Below are 15,957 nucleotides of genomic sequence, written 5' to 3'. Positions count from 1 at the left end.
AAAGCCCCACACTGAGGAGGGAGAACCGGAAGCCGAGAGCAGAGCTGGCCTGGGCACACACCGGCAAGGACACAGAGAACACAGGGCGGGACTGTTGTCCTCACCTCAGCAGCTTCACCAGCGCACGGATGGCCCCTCTCCTGCCCCCAGGGACACTGACCACCCCCCTTTCCTCCTCAGAATTCAGGCCCAGTGAATAGGCAGAGGTCCTGAGACTGTGGCCATCAGAAATGTCTAAGGGTACAAGAAGGAGTACAGATTCCTGGGCCCAGCTCCTAGGGTCCAGTCTAGCCACAGCCCCTCTGTGTGCTCAGGACTGTTAGAGACTTTCACATATATTATCTCAGCCTATGCTTAGGACTCTGGAAGGCAGGTAGTTCTACAACCTTTACATAGGAGGAAACCAATTTGGAAAGGTTAAGAAACATTCCCAATGTGCCATTTCACAGCAAATGACAAAGTTAAGATTTGAACCTGGGCCTAACTCCCAAGCCTGTCTGCTTTATACGCTCCTGTGCCACGTCCCAAAGGCTGGCAGAAAAGACATCGACTAGGGTCTTTAAGGATGACGACGTAGGAAAATGTTCCTAAAAAATTATTTTGTTTTTAGAAGCCTTGCTCTGAAGCAAAGAAAAAAAAAATTCAAGAGATGTCAAGAATTTTTGGCAAACAAATAATGCATCGAAGAACAAACACCCAGGGAGGATGCGTGGGCAGCTGTTCTTGGGTTGTTTTCATTCCCCAAGTGCTCGGCCCTGTAAGACTAGATGTGTATTTTCTCTTGCAAAGCAAACAGTTCAGCACAATGTGGGCCTCCTTGCTTGAAAGAATTCAGATGGAGCTTGTGAACCACATAAAAGGTTGAGCAAAACTTGCTCCAAACTCAGTGCAGTGGCTGGGCACAGAGCCGCCCGAGACTGAGCAAACCTCCTCGTTTATCTCCTAGGCAAGGGTGTAAATGGAGGGGGTGAATGGAGGAAGGTCCTTCCACAAGTCACTGCACATTTTCCCTTCACAACACAACATGGGGCTCCCAGTGACCACTGCAGAGCTGGGGACATCCTCCTCCAAGCATCACAAAGCAAACCAAGTCCCTTCCTGGGCGGCTGCTGGACAGGCTGGTGGGATGGAAATGAGCTGAAGTCAGTCCTTGCACTTGAATGGGTGCAGGTGGGTGGGGCCTTCCTGGAAGCCACAGGAACACCGGGTTCTGGGTTCTCATGCAGAGCAGCCCTGACTTCCCAGATTTAGGATCAAAGCCCAGACCCCAAGGGAAACCCTCTGATGTAAGCTGCATGACAGCAAGTGGCCCCAGAGGGGAATGCAAAGGCGAGAGTGCCGGGGACCACGGCACAGCACATGTGGCACAGGCCCGCCCAGGCCAGAGACTGAGCGCATCTTCCCCTCCTCACATGGAGAGTAGAGGCTCCGGCAGGGCCACAGGGGAGCCACCCAGCTGGGTTCCTCTGCACGTGCCTGTGGGGCCAAGCAGTCCCCACCGTGGCCAATGCTGGGACTCCATGCAAGGAGTCTGTCGCACCCCGCCCAGCTGCCTCGAGCAATTAGGAGGTGGCTCCCACACCAGGAAGGCCACCTCCAAGGTTCCTAGGTCTGGTCCAGAGAGACAGGATGCTCACAGGCAGGCAGCAAGTTCAAACAGAAGCCTGGGCTCCACTCGAGCCATGGCCCCAGGGCTCAGGAGAGCCACCCAGGGTGGACAGAGTCGCATCTGTGCATGCCCACCTTGCACTGCAGAGGGACCCAAAAGTGCTCTGCCCTGGTACCCTGGGCACCACTGGGCTCACCGAGCAGACGTGTTGCAGAGTATCCTATCTGGGAGGACCAAGGCCACACCCTGGGCTGTTCGGGTCATTTCCTCCTTTTTCCAGGGTGTTGCATTCGGTCAATTCTGCAGGAGAATTGCAAGCCAGAGAGGGAAGAGTTGTCGTCCACCCAGGGCCCTGTCCTCCTGCAGTCACGGCCTGTAGTTGTGCTTCCACTGTGGTCTGTGATTCCCATGGCATGCCCCACTCCATAGGGTGGCTTCGGCCTCATCGTGGTGGCAACATGGCTGAGGCCACCTGAAGCTCCTCAGTGGCCAGGGCAACGTCCCCCGGAAGTGAGAGGCCACTTCTGTCCCAACGTCCCCAGCCAGTCTTTAAGACTCAACAGGACCCTTGGACTTTGCCTCATCACTGAGCCAGTCCTTGGGGCCAAGGGAATGGAAGGTGCTAGGGCACTTCAGCTAAGGCGAACCAGTGCCGGTGCTGGGGCAGGGCAGCTTCCCAAGGCTTGGGGCTGTCCACATCTGGGGAGAAATCTGGACAGAACTGGGGTTCTGTTAGTGAGGAGGAAGGGTTGGAAGTTGGACAGGAAGCCCACAGGGTCCACCACACAAGGAGAGAAGCCAAGACCCCCTGACTTCCAGGGGACCCATGGCTGAGGCATGCTTCAGATGGGGCCACGGCCCCATGGGACCCATGAAAAGCCTGTGAAGTGTCTTAGTAAAAGGCCCACATGAAAAAAGTCAAGCAGGAAGGCAGTTTCTGGTGATGAGGAGGTGGTCCTATGGCACATGCTGTCCCCACACAGTGCTACATGTAGCTAGGTGTTCACTAAACGCTGGTCAGATGGACACTCCCTGCTGGCCGGCAGCCCAGGGGCTGGAACCACCTAAAACCTGGAGGGTGGGGTGGATACACAATGATGGGGGAACGTGATTCACGCTTGGGCTGAGCCGTCAGAAGTGCATCCAAACCAAGTTTCCAAGAGGCTGCTCCATGTCAACTACACATCCTAAAACGAAAGAGTTCCCACGCCTCCGCCACCATCAAGATCCTTAGCAGTGACAGCCGCAAAGACCTCAACTCCAAGATATTTCTGGGCTTTCACAGATGATGGGGTCTGGCTGATTTTTATCTTCTTCATCCGCCTGTGGTTTTGAGATGTCTCTGCAGGCATGCATCCCAGCTGGCCCCGTGTAGCCGCAGGAAGCTCACTCTGTGTTTATGCTCACAGTGAGAAACTTCTCTCATTCTGCAGGCATCTCCCTTGGTGAGTCACAGAGATTTCTGGCCACGGGCACAACCATGGGCACACACTTGTGTCCACTGCCAAGCAAGACTGTCTTTCCAGTCCACCGTCCACACGGCATCAAACTAATGCGAAGGCTGAAGGCATTCCCATAATGGCAGACACCAAGCAATGGTTCCCTAGCATGGTGTGAAAGATTGATCCCGCAGGGCCAGCAGATGTCATTAGACAGGAAAGTTAAATGACGGGTAAAATTTTGGAAGGTGTATTAGTCCGTTCTCACGCTACTATAAAGAACTGCCCAAGACTGGGTAGTTTATAAAGGAAAGAGGTTTAATTGACTCACAGTTTAGCATGGCTGGGGAGGCCTCAGGAAACTTACAATCATGGCGGAAGGGGAAGGAAACACGTCCGTTTTCACATGACGGCAGGAAGGAGAAGTGCCAATTAAAAGGAGGAATGCCCCTTATAAAACCATCAGATCTCATGAGAACTCACTCACTATCACGAGAACAGCATGAAGGTAACTACCCCGTGATTCAATTACCTCCCACCAGGTCCCTTCCATGACTCGTGGGGATTATGGGAACTACAGTTCAAGATGAGATTTGGGTGGGGACACAGCCAAACTATATCAGAAGGGTAAGGGTAAACCATCACTATTTGCCAATGATAGAGAAGGAAAACCAAAGAGAATCAATGAAAAACTGTCATAATTAAAATAAGGTTTCAATAAGGTGACCAAAATAAACATACAAAAACCACACAGCTTTTTATTACAAACAGCTTGAAGAAACAGTCTTAGATGGGAAGACCACTTACCATGAAGACATAGATTCTCCTGATGTGAATCTAAAAGTTAAACAAAACCTCCAGACAAACTCCAGAGAACATTCTTTAATATGGGGGTGGGAGAATGCCCAGACTTGACAAATAACACCAAAGTTCACATACATAAGACACTTTTGGAAAAGATGAGAAACGAGGCTTTATTTGCTCCAACAGATATTAAAAGTATGAGAACCACAACCATGAAAACAACAGAAGCTGATGTGAGAAACCACAGTACAATTAAACAGTGCAGACACAGGTCCAGCGACAATTATTTTAGCACTCATACAGGTGGCATTTCGGTCAGTGCATGATGATTCAGTGGGCGAAGCATTTCAGATCCTTGTCTCACATCACACCTCGAAATACATTCCTGGTCAATTAAACACTGAAACGTACTCAGAGAAAAAGAGATGAAAGTGTAAATAACCTTGGTGTGAGAAAGGACTTTCCAAGCATGACCTCAAAGGCTAGAGCATAAGAGTCTTCGTTTTAAAATGTGCATGTATTTCTGATTTTAAAATGTAAACTATAGCAGGTTACATCAAAAAGGAAAAAAATACAGTTAAATGGCAAATGATGCATGAGGAATAATGATTTACAGTGAATATGTTACAGGTTTGCTGTGCTTAATATGTACAAATATCTTACAAGCCAACAAAATATTTTCAAAACTAAATGCCTTCTTAGATAGAGAACAAGAATGGGCAGTTATCACAGCAGAACATATATGAACAGACTTCAAGCACAGGGGAAGGTATGTTCAGCCACAGGAGGGGCAATAAGAAGGAAATCTATACAGAGACACCAATTTTATGTTCTCATCAGGTCGGCAACAGGCAGAGAACAAACAGGCCACCGCTGGCAAGACTCCTACATTCTAGAGGGAATGAGGGCTTCCTGTTGAACATGCTGGGAAGAGGAGACTTACCAAGTGCTGTCTGCAGGCCGGGCTTTGTTGCTTTCATGCATTAACCCGTTTTAACGCCAACAACAGCAGGATGAGGAAGATTCTCTTATTCATTTCATCAGTGAGGGAAGTCCCACATCCAATAGATAGTGTAGCTGGTGTCCATCCAGGAGCCTGCCCTAGACTCTGCTCCCTCATCCCCACTTGTGGCTCTACCTGCCCCACTGCCTCCCACCCTGGTGGTATCAGAAATCTCCCCTGTGCAGAGCGTGTCTCAGCAAGCCACTGGGACCAGCTCACGCACAGTGATGCATGTGCACGGATGGCTGCTACGGAGCAGAAGCCTTGAACTCTCCATCTCTCAGGAGGAAGTTTGCTAATCTTGTACATTCATGTTACTTGACTGGGAAAATGGCTGTGCCATCACTTTAAGTGGAAAAAGATGTCCACAGAGTATGACCCATTTCTGAAAGGAAAACCACACACACATACACAGAGGAAGAAAGTGTGCAGAATGGTGTACGCTAACATGATTCCGGCAGGTGAGAGGAAGAAAGTGTGCAAAAGTGTGCAGAACAGTGTACGCTAACATGATCCTGGCAGGTGAGAGGAAGAAAGTGTGCAGAATGGGGAACACTAACCTGTTCCTGGCAGGTGAGGGGAAGCAAGTATGCAGAACCGTGCACGCTAACGTGATCCCGGCAGGTGAGAGGAAGAAAGTGTGCAGAACGGTGCACGCTTACATGATCCTGGCACGTGAGAGGAAGAAAGTGAGCAGAATGGTGCATGCTAAGATGATCCCGGCAGGTGAGGGGAAGAAAGTGAGCAGAACGGTGCATGCTAACATGATGCCAGCAGGTGAGGGAAAGGAGAACAGTGCACACTAACACGTTCCCAGCAGCTGAGAGGAAAGCGGACACCAGGGCCAGGAGACGGGGGGCCCTCGAGGGGAATGCAGGGAGGACTCTGGGGCAGGGGCAAGTCACTGTCAATGTTCAGCTTCAGTGCTGGGTGCAGGAACACTGGCATGAACCAAGGAGTAAAAGCAATCAAATTCTGGGCCCTTGTGGCCCAAAAGTAAATCAATTAAATTGGAGGGGCAACTATTTCTCCATGTGGAGTTATAAGTGATATCTATTTTCATCTTTAAAGTTTTCTACATTACCAGAATAGTACCTAATAATCACATTAGTTTTACAATCAGAAAATGGTAGCAGCAAGCAATGACATTAAACTGAACATTTTTATTCCAACTATTCAAGTTTTTGCTGCACAGTATTTTCAAATGTTTTATTTTCAAAATGACTATTACAAAAAATGTAGTTTCTAGAATGTCATGGCTACACCTCAACCTACTCCACTCTTGCAGTGGGGGCAACAGCTTTAGGAGCAGGGACCGTGTGTGGGGGCTGCACCCTTGCAGTGCGTGGCCTGGACACGGCCCAAGCCCTCCGCCGCCCACAGACAACACTTTCACATTGATAAATATGCATGCCCATCAAATCCTGCTGTAAACCAAAACTAAAATTCTAAGTCCCCCAGCCAACTGAGTGCATCCCCTTACAGCCACCGGGACCCAAAGAAACCTGAAAAACCAGTTCAGGCCATGAATGGGAAGGAGGGTTGGGGATGCCCCATTATACCTGCCCCACTCTGGAATTTAGACACAACTGACCAACATTAAAATAAAAACAGAGATCCTAGACTGACAAAACAGACTCTCTGTAGCAATAAGATACCCAATTCAACGGGACTCCGGTATAGCATCACATGACACATAGTAGCCCCGAAGGAATCAAAGTATTTTACCCCAAAATATATTTCCTTGACATATGTTGAAATGGCCCTTGCAAAGCTGTCTCTCATGGGGGAAATGTGCATTCTGCAGAGAATCTGCTTCCCTTATTAGGCTTTTTCTGGAGACTCTGACACCTTTTAAGGGCCTATAAGAGACATGCACATCGATTCTCTGTGAAGCCTGCTATCCGGAGGCTTCATCAACATAACAAAAACCTTGGCTTCCACAACCACCCCCGCCCCCACCTTAACTCAAGCTGAGTTCAACTCTTTAGACAAAGCTTAACTCTTTCAACCCATTGCCAATCAGGAAATTTTTGAATCTACCTGTCAGAGACGTGTGAACCAGAGCAACTCCATCTTGAATATGAGCTGGGTAAAATGAGGCTGAGACCTACTGGGCTGCATTCCCCGATGGCTAGGTAGTCTAAGTCACAGGATGAGATAGGAGGTCGGCACAAGATACAGGTCATAAAGACCTTGCTGATAAAACAGGCTGCAATAAGGAAGCTGGCTAAATCCCACCAAAACCAAGATGGCCACAAGAGTGACCTCTGGTCATCCTCACTGCTACACTCCCAACAGCACCATGACAGTTTGCAGGTGCCATGGCAACGTCAGGATGCTACCCTATATGCTCTAAAAAGGGGAGGCATGAATAATCCACACCCTGATTAGCATATCATCAAGAAATAACCATAAAAACGGGCAACCAGCAGCTCTCAGGGCTGCTTTGTCTATGAGTAGCCCTTTTTTTATTCCTTTACTTTCTTAATAAACTTGCTTTCACTTCATGAACTTGCACTGAATTCTTTCTTGCGTGAGATCCAAGAACCCTCTCTCGGGGTCTGGATTGGGACCCCTTTCCTGTAACATCTTTCTGGTGACCATGGAAAGAACCATAGTGTGGAAACCCTTGACTCAAAGGTTTACTTTGGTTAAGTGGTGGGGTCCTGTAACATCTTTCTGGCGACCACAGAAGTGACTGTAGTGTGGAAACCCCCGACCCAAAGGGTAACTTTGGGTAAGTGGTAGGGTCTGGTAATGTCTTTCTGGCGAATCATGGAAGGGATGATACTGAGGAGACCTCTCAACCCAAAAGAAGTAGACTGCACCACTGGTTGGCCGACTTTGAATAAGTGGTGGGGTACCTGGGTAAAGGATGGGATTGGGTTAGAGGCCCAACGTAGGGGAGTTAGAGTCTGTCCTAAGACACAGTGGGTTAGGGGGCCCTCTTAAGGAAAGGTAAGGACGCTTGCTCAACCTTGGGTTAGAGGCCCAGCTCAGGAGGGTTAGAGTCCCTTCTCAGATTTAGGGGGTTAGAGGCCCCTCTCAGTAAGGTCCCTCTCGGTAAAGTCCCTTCTGGCTAAGAACAGGTTGGGCACTATGGGATGTTAACTGCTATTCTCTTGGGATTAATCTGCCTTGCACTCTTTGCTGATGGCTGTGAGTGACAGAATTAGCCATGTACAGGATTGTAGGACTTAGGGAGTTTTTTCCTCCTTAAACGGGGAAACTGGGGACGACGGGACTGCTGGAAAAGATCCCTTCATGACTGACAAGCAGCCACCTAAACTTTTCAGTGTTGCTGCAATGGATGGGTCTTTCTCTGACCTCCCTGAGCGCCTCGCCTTCCCCATCCTGCCTCAGGCAATGCTTTTCTCTCTCTGTGCAAACTGGTTGAATAAATTGTAAAAATAATTATTTATCTCCTGTAAAGTTTTGATTAATGGAATAAAGGATTTGTGAGGCTAGTCTTAAGCTGTAGCCAACCAGGTCTGGTGTGCTTTGCGTGTCTTTCTGTATTGCTCTGTCATAAAGAGGAGTACCTTAGGATAGAGCACGGACTTAGGACACCTTTAAGCCTGCTTTTCAAGACAGCTCAGCAAACTGGTCAGTTACAAACTTTGCTGCAGGTCCCTCAAAAAACTGGATGAGGTTTCCTTCTTGTCTTCTACGTTCTTGGGAGCTTGACCTTGTAACCATGTGGCCATGCTTTCTCTTTTCACAATGGTGGCCCAGGTTCAGGGTTCAATTCCTGGCTTGGAAAATAAGTTCTTTATCTTCTATGTATTTATATGTATTATGTGTGTGATGTTTATGAATGAAAGAGCTTTAACTAATTGGCTTAAAAATAAGTGCTTAAATCTTTTGTCAGAAAAGTAAAAAGTGTAATGCCTTTTAGTTCATGTGACTTAAGTAATCTTTGGGAAATAAGGAGTTTTAAAGATTATTGGCAAAATAAAAATATCTTCAAACATGTAAACATTTGGTCTAAATTATGCAGGTGAGATATTAAGTTTGCTAAATGCTTTAAGGTCATAAACTGCTTCTTTGACTTTTTTTTTTTTTTTTTTTTTTGAGACAGAGTTTCACTCTGTTGCCCAGGCTGGAGGGCAGTGGTGCGATCCCGGCTCATTGCAAGCTCCGCCTCCTGGGTTCATGCCATTCTCCTGCCTCAGCCTCCCGAGTAGGTGGGACTACAGGCACCCGCCACCACGCCTGGCTAATTTTTTTGTATTTTTAGTAGATACAGGGTTTCACTGTGTTAGCCAGGATGGTCTCGATCTCCTGACCTTGTGATCCACCTGCCTTGGCCTCCCAAAGTGCTGGGATTAAAGGGGTGAGCCACTGCGCCCAACCTGACTTTTAAAAATTATTCAGTTTCCTACTCTGGAGCATTAGATTCTAGATAAGGCCAGGGACATGTGGAGTTAGCCACACCCCTAGCTATGCTGGAGTCAGCCCCCTTATCTGCACTTCTGCCTGGTGTGTCCTAGGCTAAGTTCCACACCTGGTACACAGTTAGAATCCCCAACTTACCAAGGTTTTCACCAAGAGTAAAAGTCACTAACAATTAACATCGTCACATGTAATTAAGGCTGCTAAAAAAAACAGTTTTACATGCAAGATGTGTAAGAAAAGTGAAATGTGTCTTTTGGTAAAAGATTATAAGAAGACATGGAAATGTGGATTTTTCTTACCTAGATTAAAGAGTTAAAGAATTGTTTTAGGCCGGGCGCGGTGGCTCACGCCTGTAATCCCAGCAGTTTGGGAGGCCGAGGTGGGCGGATCACGAAGTCAGGAGATCAAGACCATCCTGGCTAACACGGTGAAACCCCGTCTCTACTAAAAATGCAAAAAAAAAAATTAGCCAGGCGTGGTTGTGGGCGCCTGTAGTCCCAGCTACTCAGGAGGCTGAGGCAGAAGAAAGGCGTGAACCCAGGAGGCGGAGCTCGCAGTGAGCTGAGATCATGCCACTGCACTCCAGCCTGGGTGACACAGCAAGACTCTATGTCAAAAAAAAAAAAAAAAAAAAAAGGATTGTTTTAAATTAGAATCAAGCTGAAGGTTTAAGCAAGTTGTGGAAGGTTTGTGATAAGTTAATCTTGTAAAAAAATTCTGGGTGTGAACAAATGGGCTAAAGTTAAAGGGGTATTATTCAGTGTTTCTGTAAACTGAACATGGGAATAAAAGCATAACAGGTTTTTTCTCCGAGCAAAAACCTGCCTATGACCTGCTCTTTAATAAAAATGTGTAAAGGGTTATCAAAGGCTTATGAGAAACTTACCTTATGGCCAAACTGATTAAGTTTGAACACATTTGTCTATAAGATTTCATTAAGAATTAATTGGCTTTGACATCAACAGTGCACTAATGCAACAGTGACATTTGGCTTATTTGGTACAAAAATCGCTCAGGAAGCATTATCAAATGTGAAATGGTGTTTGGTTTTCTTTGGGCTGTTATTTGTATAAATGTGTTATTGGTATATGTTCCAAAAGTATGGGAAAATCCTCTAATTCTAATGTGACTTACTGTATGTTATTAATAATTATAATTGTTACATAAAATCATTGCATGCCACAAAGGTAACCAAATTTCATGTTTTTGATTGTGGCTGCCCTAAAATATTTTGTTATCCACAGACAATTGTTATCTTGTTTTAATCCTTTTTAGAAGGTGGTTTATAACCAACTATAGAGCTCTAACAGGTGTTCTTAAATGCAGGTTTTTAATAACTTTGGAAATTGTGATATTAGAATGGAGGAAAAACTTTCAGAACTCTCATAGAGAGCTGAAATGTTCACGAATATCAAGCAAAACAGGAGTTAACTAAATTAACTGAACCAATAAAAAACTGAAGTAATGTTTTTAACTTTACTTAAAATGTTGCTGATCCTTTGTTTTGTTTTTCAGGGTCAAGGAAACTTTTCTTTTGAGCTATGTACAGCTTTTAGCAATTGAGTAAAATATACTCCTGTGAACAAAATTTGGAGCATATTTCTCTCCGTTTTCTCCAGAATTTGGAAACTATTTGTGAGTATTCTTAATTTAATGGCAATATAGTTATTTGCATAAGTGCAATAAACATCTGATTTCTTTTGTAACAGGACACAATTGGAAAAACTGGTTATTTTACCAAGGCGTTAACTGGAATGGGATGCTTTGCATTAAGGAGTCAAACTTGACTTGTAAAGCCAATAAAAGCCCCTTGGGGAAATGCCTCATACCTTGTATTCACAGTCCCTGTATGGGGTTCCTGACCTGTGGTAAGTGAAGAATGTCACTTTCTAACAGGTCCAGTAGCCCCAAGCTATCTTGAGGCTCAAGAGGAGAGGAATTTACTCAACTCATAGGTATTTGAGGGTACAAACCCATGGCAGGGCCTGGCTCTAAAAAAGTCTTATCTGAGATTCCTTCTATGGAACAGAGTTCCATCAAAGCCAATTTAAAAAGAGCTTATGTGAAAAATAATTATTCTTGCTGTACTTTATACAATCAGGCCAAGTATAATAAAATCAGTCTTACCAAGATTTGTTTTTAGTAAAAATGGAAAATGGGAAACTAGAGAGAGAAATTATGTTTCAAGAACTATGCTACACTTCTTAAATTCTAGTTTCATCGTTGTTTTTAAGTTTGTTTCTGCAATTTAGGCTAACCCTGCTTATTCCTGTGAACCAACCAGTGATCTCTGGCTGCTGCTCACAAGAAACAAGAGGGATGGGTAATGTAAACATCTGGATCAGTATTCTAATTTTGGGCACATTAGAATCAGCTAACAGCCCCATGTCAGCTTAGTTCCAACATGCCCAGTTCATGGAAAGCCTTCTAATTTAGTTCACTTGGGATAGCTTTGCTTATTCTGTTATATTGCTGTTGTACTCTTTGTGTAGGAATATAGGACAAGCTTACTGAATGTTTTCTTAAACACTTAATAATATTTCAGATATCACCTTTTGTGAGAACTCAAGAGTTATGAATGGCTCTCACCATTCCAAGGCTTTCTGGCTGAGCTCTTCTCTACCCTGAACAGAAGAGACCTTAATAGGCAGGAGTATCATGGACCCTATTCACCCTGAAGAAGTTACAGAAGATGGATCTTCATCCCTCTGCACCCCTTAGGATTAAAGGTTGTCTTAAAAAAGGGAGGGGAGAAATGTCAGAGGCATGTGAACCAGAGCAACTCCATCTTGCATAGGAGCTGGGTAAAATGAGGCTGAGACCTACTGGGCTGCATTCCCAGACACTTAAGGCATTAAGTCACAGGATGAGATGAGGTCGGCACAGGATACAGGTCATAAAGACCTTGCTGATAAAATGGGTTGCAGTAAAGAAGTCGGCTAAAACCCACCAAAACCAAGATGGCCATGAGAGTAACCTCTCGTTGCCCTCACTGCTACACTCCCACCAGCGCCATGACGGTTTACAAACGCCATGGTAACGTCAGGAAGTTACCCTACAAGGTCTAAAACGGGGAGGCACGAATCCACACTTTGATTATTATATCACCAAGAAATAACCATAAAAATGGGCAACCAGCAGCCCTTGGGGCTGCTGTATGGAGTAGCCATTCTTTTATTCCTTTACTTTCTTAATAAACTTGCTTTCACTTTACTCTATGGATTCATCCTGAATTCTTTCTTGCATGAGATCGAAGAACCCTCTCTTGGGGTCCAGATGGGGTCCCTTTTCCTGTAACACACCTATATCTAGAAGCCTGTTTTCAGACCTTTCTGGGCTGAACCAATGTGCACCCTCCATGTACTGACTGACCTCTCTGCCTCTAACTTCTGTCCCCCTAAAATGTATAAAATCAGGCTGTAACCCAGCAATCTTAGGCAGCTATTCTCAGGACCTCCCAGGGCTGTGTCACAGGTCATAGTCTTCACATTTGGCTCAGAATAAACCTCTTCAAATATTTCACAGAGCTTGGCTTTTTGTCAACACTGCCAGTAAAGTGTGCCAGCTCCCACAGGTGGGGAATGAGGACTTTTCCAACAGGTGGATATGAAAATGCAAACCACATGGTGACATTGTGGCATTGCAAAGCTCTCCTGCATGAGAACCCGTCGTGTCTGACATGGTGACATCGTGGCATCGCAGAGCTCTCCTGCACAAGAACCCGTTGTGTCTGACATGGTAACATCATGGCCACAGGCATCGCAGAGCTCTCCTGCACGAGAACCCGTCCTGTCTGACATGGTGACATCGTGACATCACAAAGCTCTCCTGCATGAGAACCCGTCATATGTGACACCGAAGTCAAATGTGGTTTTTTCTGTAAACCTTGAACATACCCTTGACCTTGAACAACTTCTGTGACCTGCTGGTGGAAAAACAGGTAGTTTCAGACCAAAGGCTGGACTAGACCACAAACCAAGGTCCGAAGTGATAAAAAAGGCAAAACATGAAAACCCCTCCGGAGATGCCCAAAGCTGTTACTCGGGAGACAAGGACAGCTGGGGCCTGCTCTGGAGGGCGGTGAGGCAGGAGTGACCGTGACTCTAACTCAGGCTGGCCACCACCTAGAATCCAGCTGCGGGCACATCAGAGGACTTGGGAGCCTGTTCCTTCTCGCTTAGAAAAGCTACCAGTCTAGGTAAAGGAGCCGTCCACACACGCACGGCCTGAGGCGTCCTGTGAGGGGGACCCCTGGTGGAAATCTGCGTGACCCCAGTTGACAGCCCACCCAGGCCCAACTGCTCTTGGGCTGGGACCCCCAGGCAGTGGGGCTGGGGACCCCGGGCCCGTGAGGCCTGTGGGTGGCAGCCTCAGTGGGGAATGAGCCCCTCCGACACTGGCAGGCACCACTGACGTGTTCTCTGGGTTTGTACTCGGAACTGCTCCATCTAATTCGCCAAGGGCCTGAGCACTCTCATTCCCATTCTCTCTGCAAGCAGGAAGAGTATCATAGACGAAACACATGTGACCCATGAAGAGTTTGTTTAAACCCAAGGAAGCTTCTAAACCAGAGTAAGATGAATTCAGGTGGGGATGCTCCTGGGTTCGAGTGACAATGGATACCAGCACCTACCTATTGCGTCTCAGCCCTGTGCTGGGGCACTCAGGCACCAGGGAGGTCCCATGGTTTCTGATCCTGCTCGGCCACCTCCTGCTGTCTGCCTGCGGCAGTGTCCAGCCTATTGGGACCAGTCTCCTCCTCTGCAGATGCAGCAAACGGCACAACTCACCCCACACGGTTGGCTGAGGGTCCCACGAGATGATGAATCCTGAGTGCTCAGCAAGGTGCTGGCAGGCGATAGGTGCTCATCAAAGAAGTCACTAATTACCCCTCAGATGCCCCTGGAGCCCCAGAGGGGCGGGATGTGGTGGGGGGGGTGGTGTCCTGCCCCTTTTCTAACATGAGAATGAGCTTGAGAAGTGATTTCCAGTGCTGGAAATTCAGTTTTTAAAAACATTCTGGACCATGCCCTTCAGACGCTCAAAAGTTCTCTGGGCTACCTGGAAAAATAAGAACTGGTCTTATTTGGTTCGGCACCGTCCTGAGACACGCTGGGTTACATCTGTTTGATGGGCTGTGGTGATACGAGTGTGGCCAGGGGGGCAGGGGGCACCAGAGTGATCCAATTCCCTGCTACTGATGACGAAGGCCTTCCGTGCCCTGAGCTGATCAGAGGTTAAGAAGCAGGACCCAGATGCAAAGAGAGCACTGCTCCGGGAACCTAACACTGGGAAGGGCAGCCAAGCCCATGGCCCTGCGGGGAGCAGGAGTGACCGGGGGAGGCGTGCACTGATGGCCCCGGTCTGCTGCAATCAGGCTGTGGCCAGCGCCGTGGGGACAGGCCACATGTGTGCAAGGACTTGCTGGGCAGACTCTGCAGGGACAAACAGATCAAACATGCTAAGAATAAAGTGATTTGTATATAACTGGCGGCAGGGGGAGGGGGGCGGTTGGAGACTGAATTGCCCATTCAAATCATTAGACTTTTTAAAAAAACATTTCCTCGATGGAAATTTCCAGTTCCACAAAAGAAAGCAATCAAACAGATGTTCCTCCTTAAGTCTTAAACCATGACATTCAGATGATCTATGTGCAAATTAATAAGGTTGTGACATAATTCGATTATGTGACAAAGCCGAGGGAGAGTTGACAAAGAACCAGACTGGCATCATTGACTTCTCAATGAAGTGGAGCTCGGTAAAAAATCTAGATGGATCACAGGTTGTCTGACCAGAAGATCCCTGACAATGGGCTGTCTACTTTAGAGAAAGGAGCTGAACCCTGAAAACTGAATGTGCGAAATTCTAATTATCAAAAAACCCACAGCGCATCAGGTAGACATGATCATCTGCATTTCTTTTCCACGCTGCAAATCACCGCGATCCCAGATTAGTCCAGCCGGCTGGGCGCCTCCCTCCCGTCCGCCTGGGCGGTTGAGGCCAATCAGCAGTTTAGGCGCAGAGGGGCGGGCTCAGAAAGCAGCCGCAATCTCCGGCGTGTTCTGGAATCAGAAGTTGAGGTCCACGTCTGATTAGTTCCCTTCGTTTCATTAGACTTGGCTGAATGTGTGCCAGTCCCACTAGAGCTTCGATTTCAGACTTCCTATGACAGGTTTGTTCACAGAAAACTCTGGCCACCAGGATGCCCGCTCCAACACCTTGCTTTCCTGCAGGACAGCACCCCAGAGGTTTTTGTAGAGCTGCAAACAACATGTACACAGCAAGTGAAGACGAAGAAATAAGAAGGAAAACATTCCTAGACGGCTGAGTGTGCAAATGCAACTCCTCAAAGTTTTTGTTAAAAACACAGGAAATTCGGCTGGGCACAGTGGCTTACGCCTGTAATCCCAGCATTTTGGGAGGCCGAGGTAGGCAGATCACCTGAGGTCGGGAGTTTTAGATCAGCCTGACTAACATGGAGAAACCCCATCTCTACTAAAAAAAAATTCAAAATTAGCCAGGTATGGTGGTGCATGCCTGTAATCCCAGCTACTCGGAAGGCTGAGGCAGGAGAATCACTTGAACCTGGGAGGTAGAGGTTTCAGTGAGCCGAGATCGCACCACTGCACTCCAGCCTGGGCAACAAGAGCAAAACTCCATCTCAAAACAAACAAACAACAACAACAACAACAACAAAAGTA

The 15,957-nt window shown here is 47.0% G+C and overlaps 1 protein-coding gene across 3 annotated transcripts in view; it reads right to left on the bottom strand.

The window, feature by feature from the left end:
- Positions 1 to 5,998: 5,998 nt before the first annotated feature.
- Positions 5,999 to 15,957, bottom strand: part of ACOX3 (acyl-CoA oxidase 3, pristanoyl) — a 71,284-nt gene continuing 61,325 nt past the window's right edge. For all 3 annotated transcript variants that reach the window (XM_019025516.4, XM_019025517.4, XM_019025518.4), the window contains exon 18: positions 5,999 to 15,516. In XM_019025516.4, coding sequence (XP_018881061.2) covers positions 15,397 to 15,516 — 120 coding nt within the window. In that variant the 3' untranslated portion in view covers positions 5,999 to 15,396. The remainder of the gene's footprint in view (positions 15,517 to 15,957) is intronic.

The sequence above is a fragment of the Gorilla gorilla genome, chromosome 3 (assembly GCF_029281585.2).
Source record: "Gorilla gorilla gorilla isolate KB3781 chromosome 3, NHGRI_mGorGor1-v2.1_pri, whole genome shotgun sequence".
NCBI classification, from domain to species: domain Eukaryota; kingdom Metazoa; phylum Chordata; class Mammalia; order Primates; family Hominidae; genus Gorilla; species Gorilla gorilla.
The sequence above is the reverse complement of the archived record's forward strand: the minus strand, read 5'-3'. Positions and strand labels throughout refer to the sequence as shown.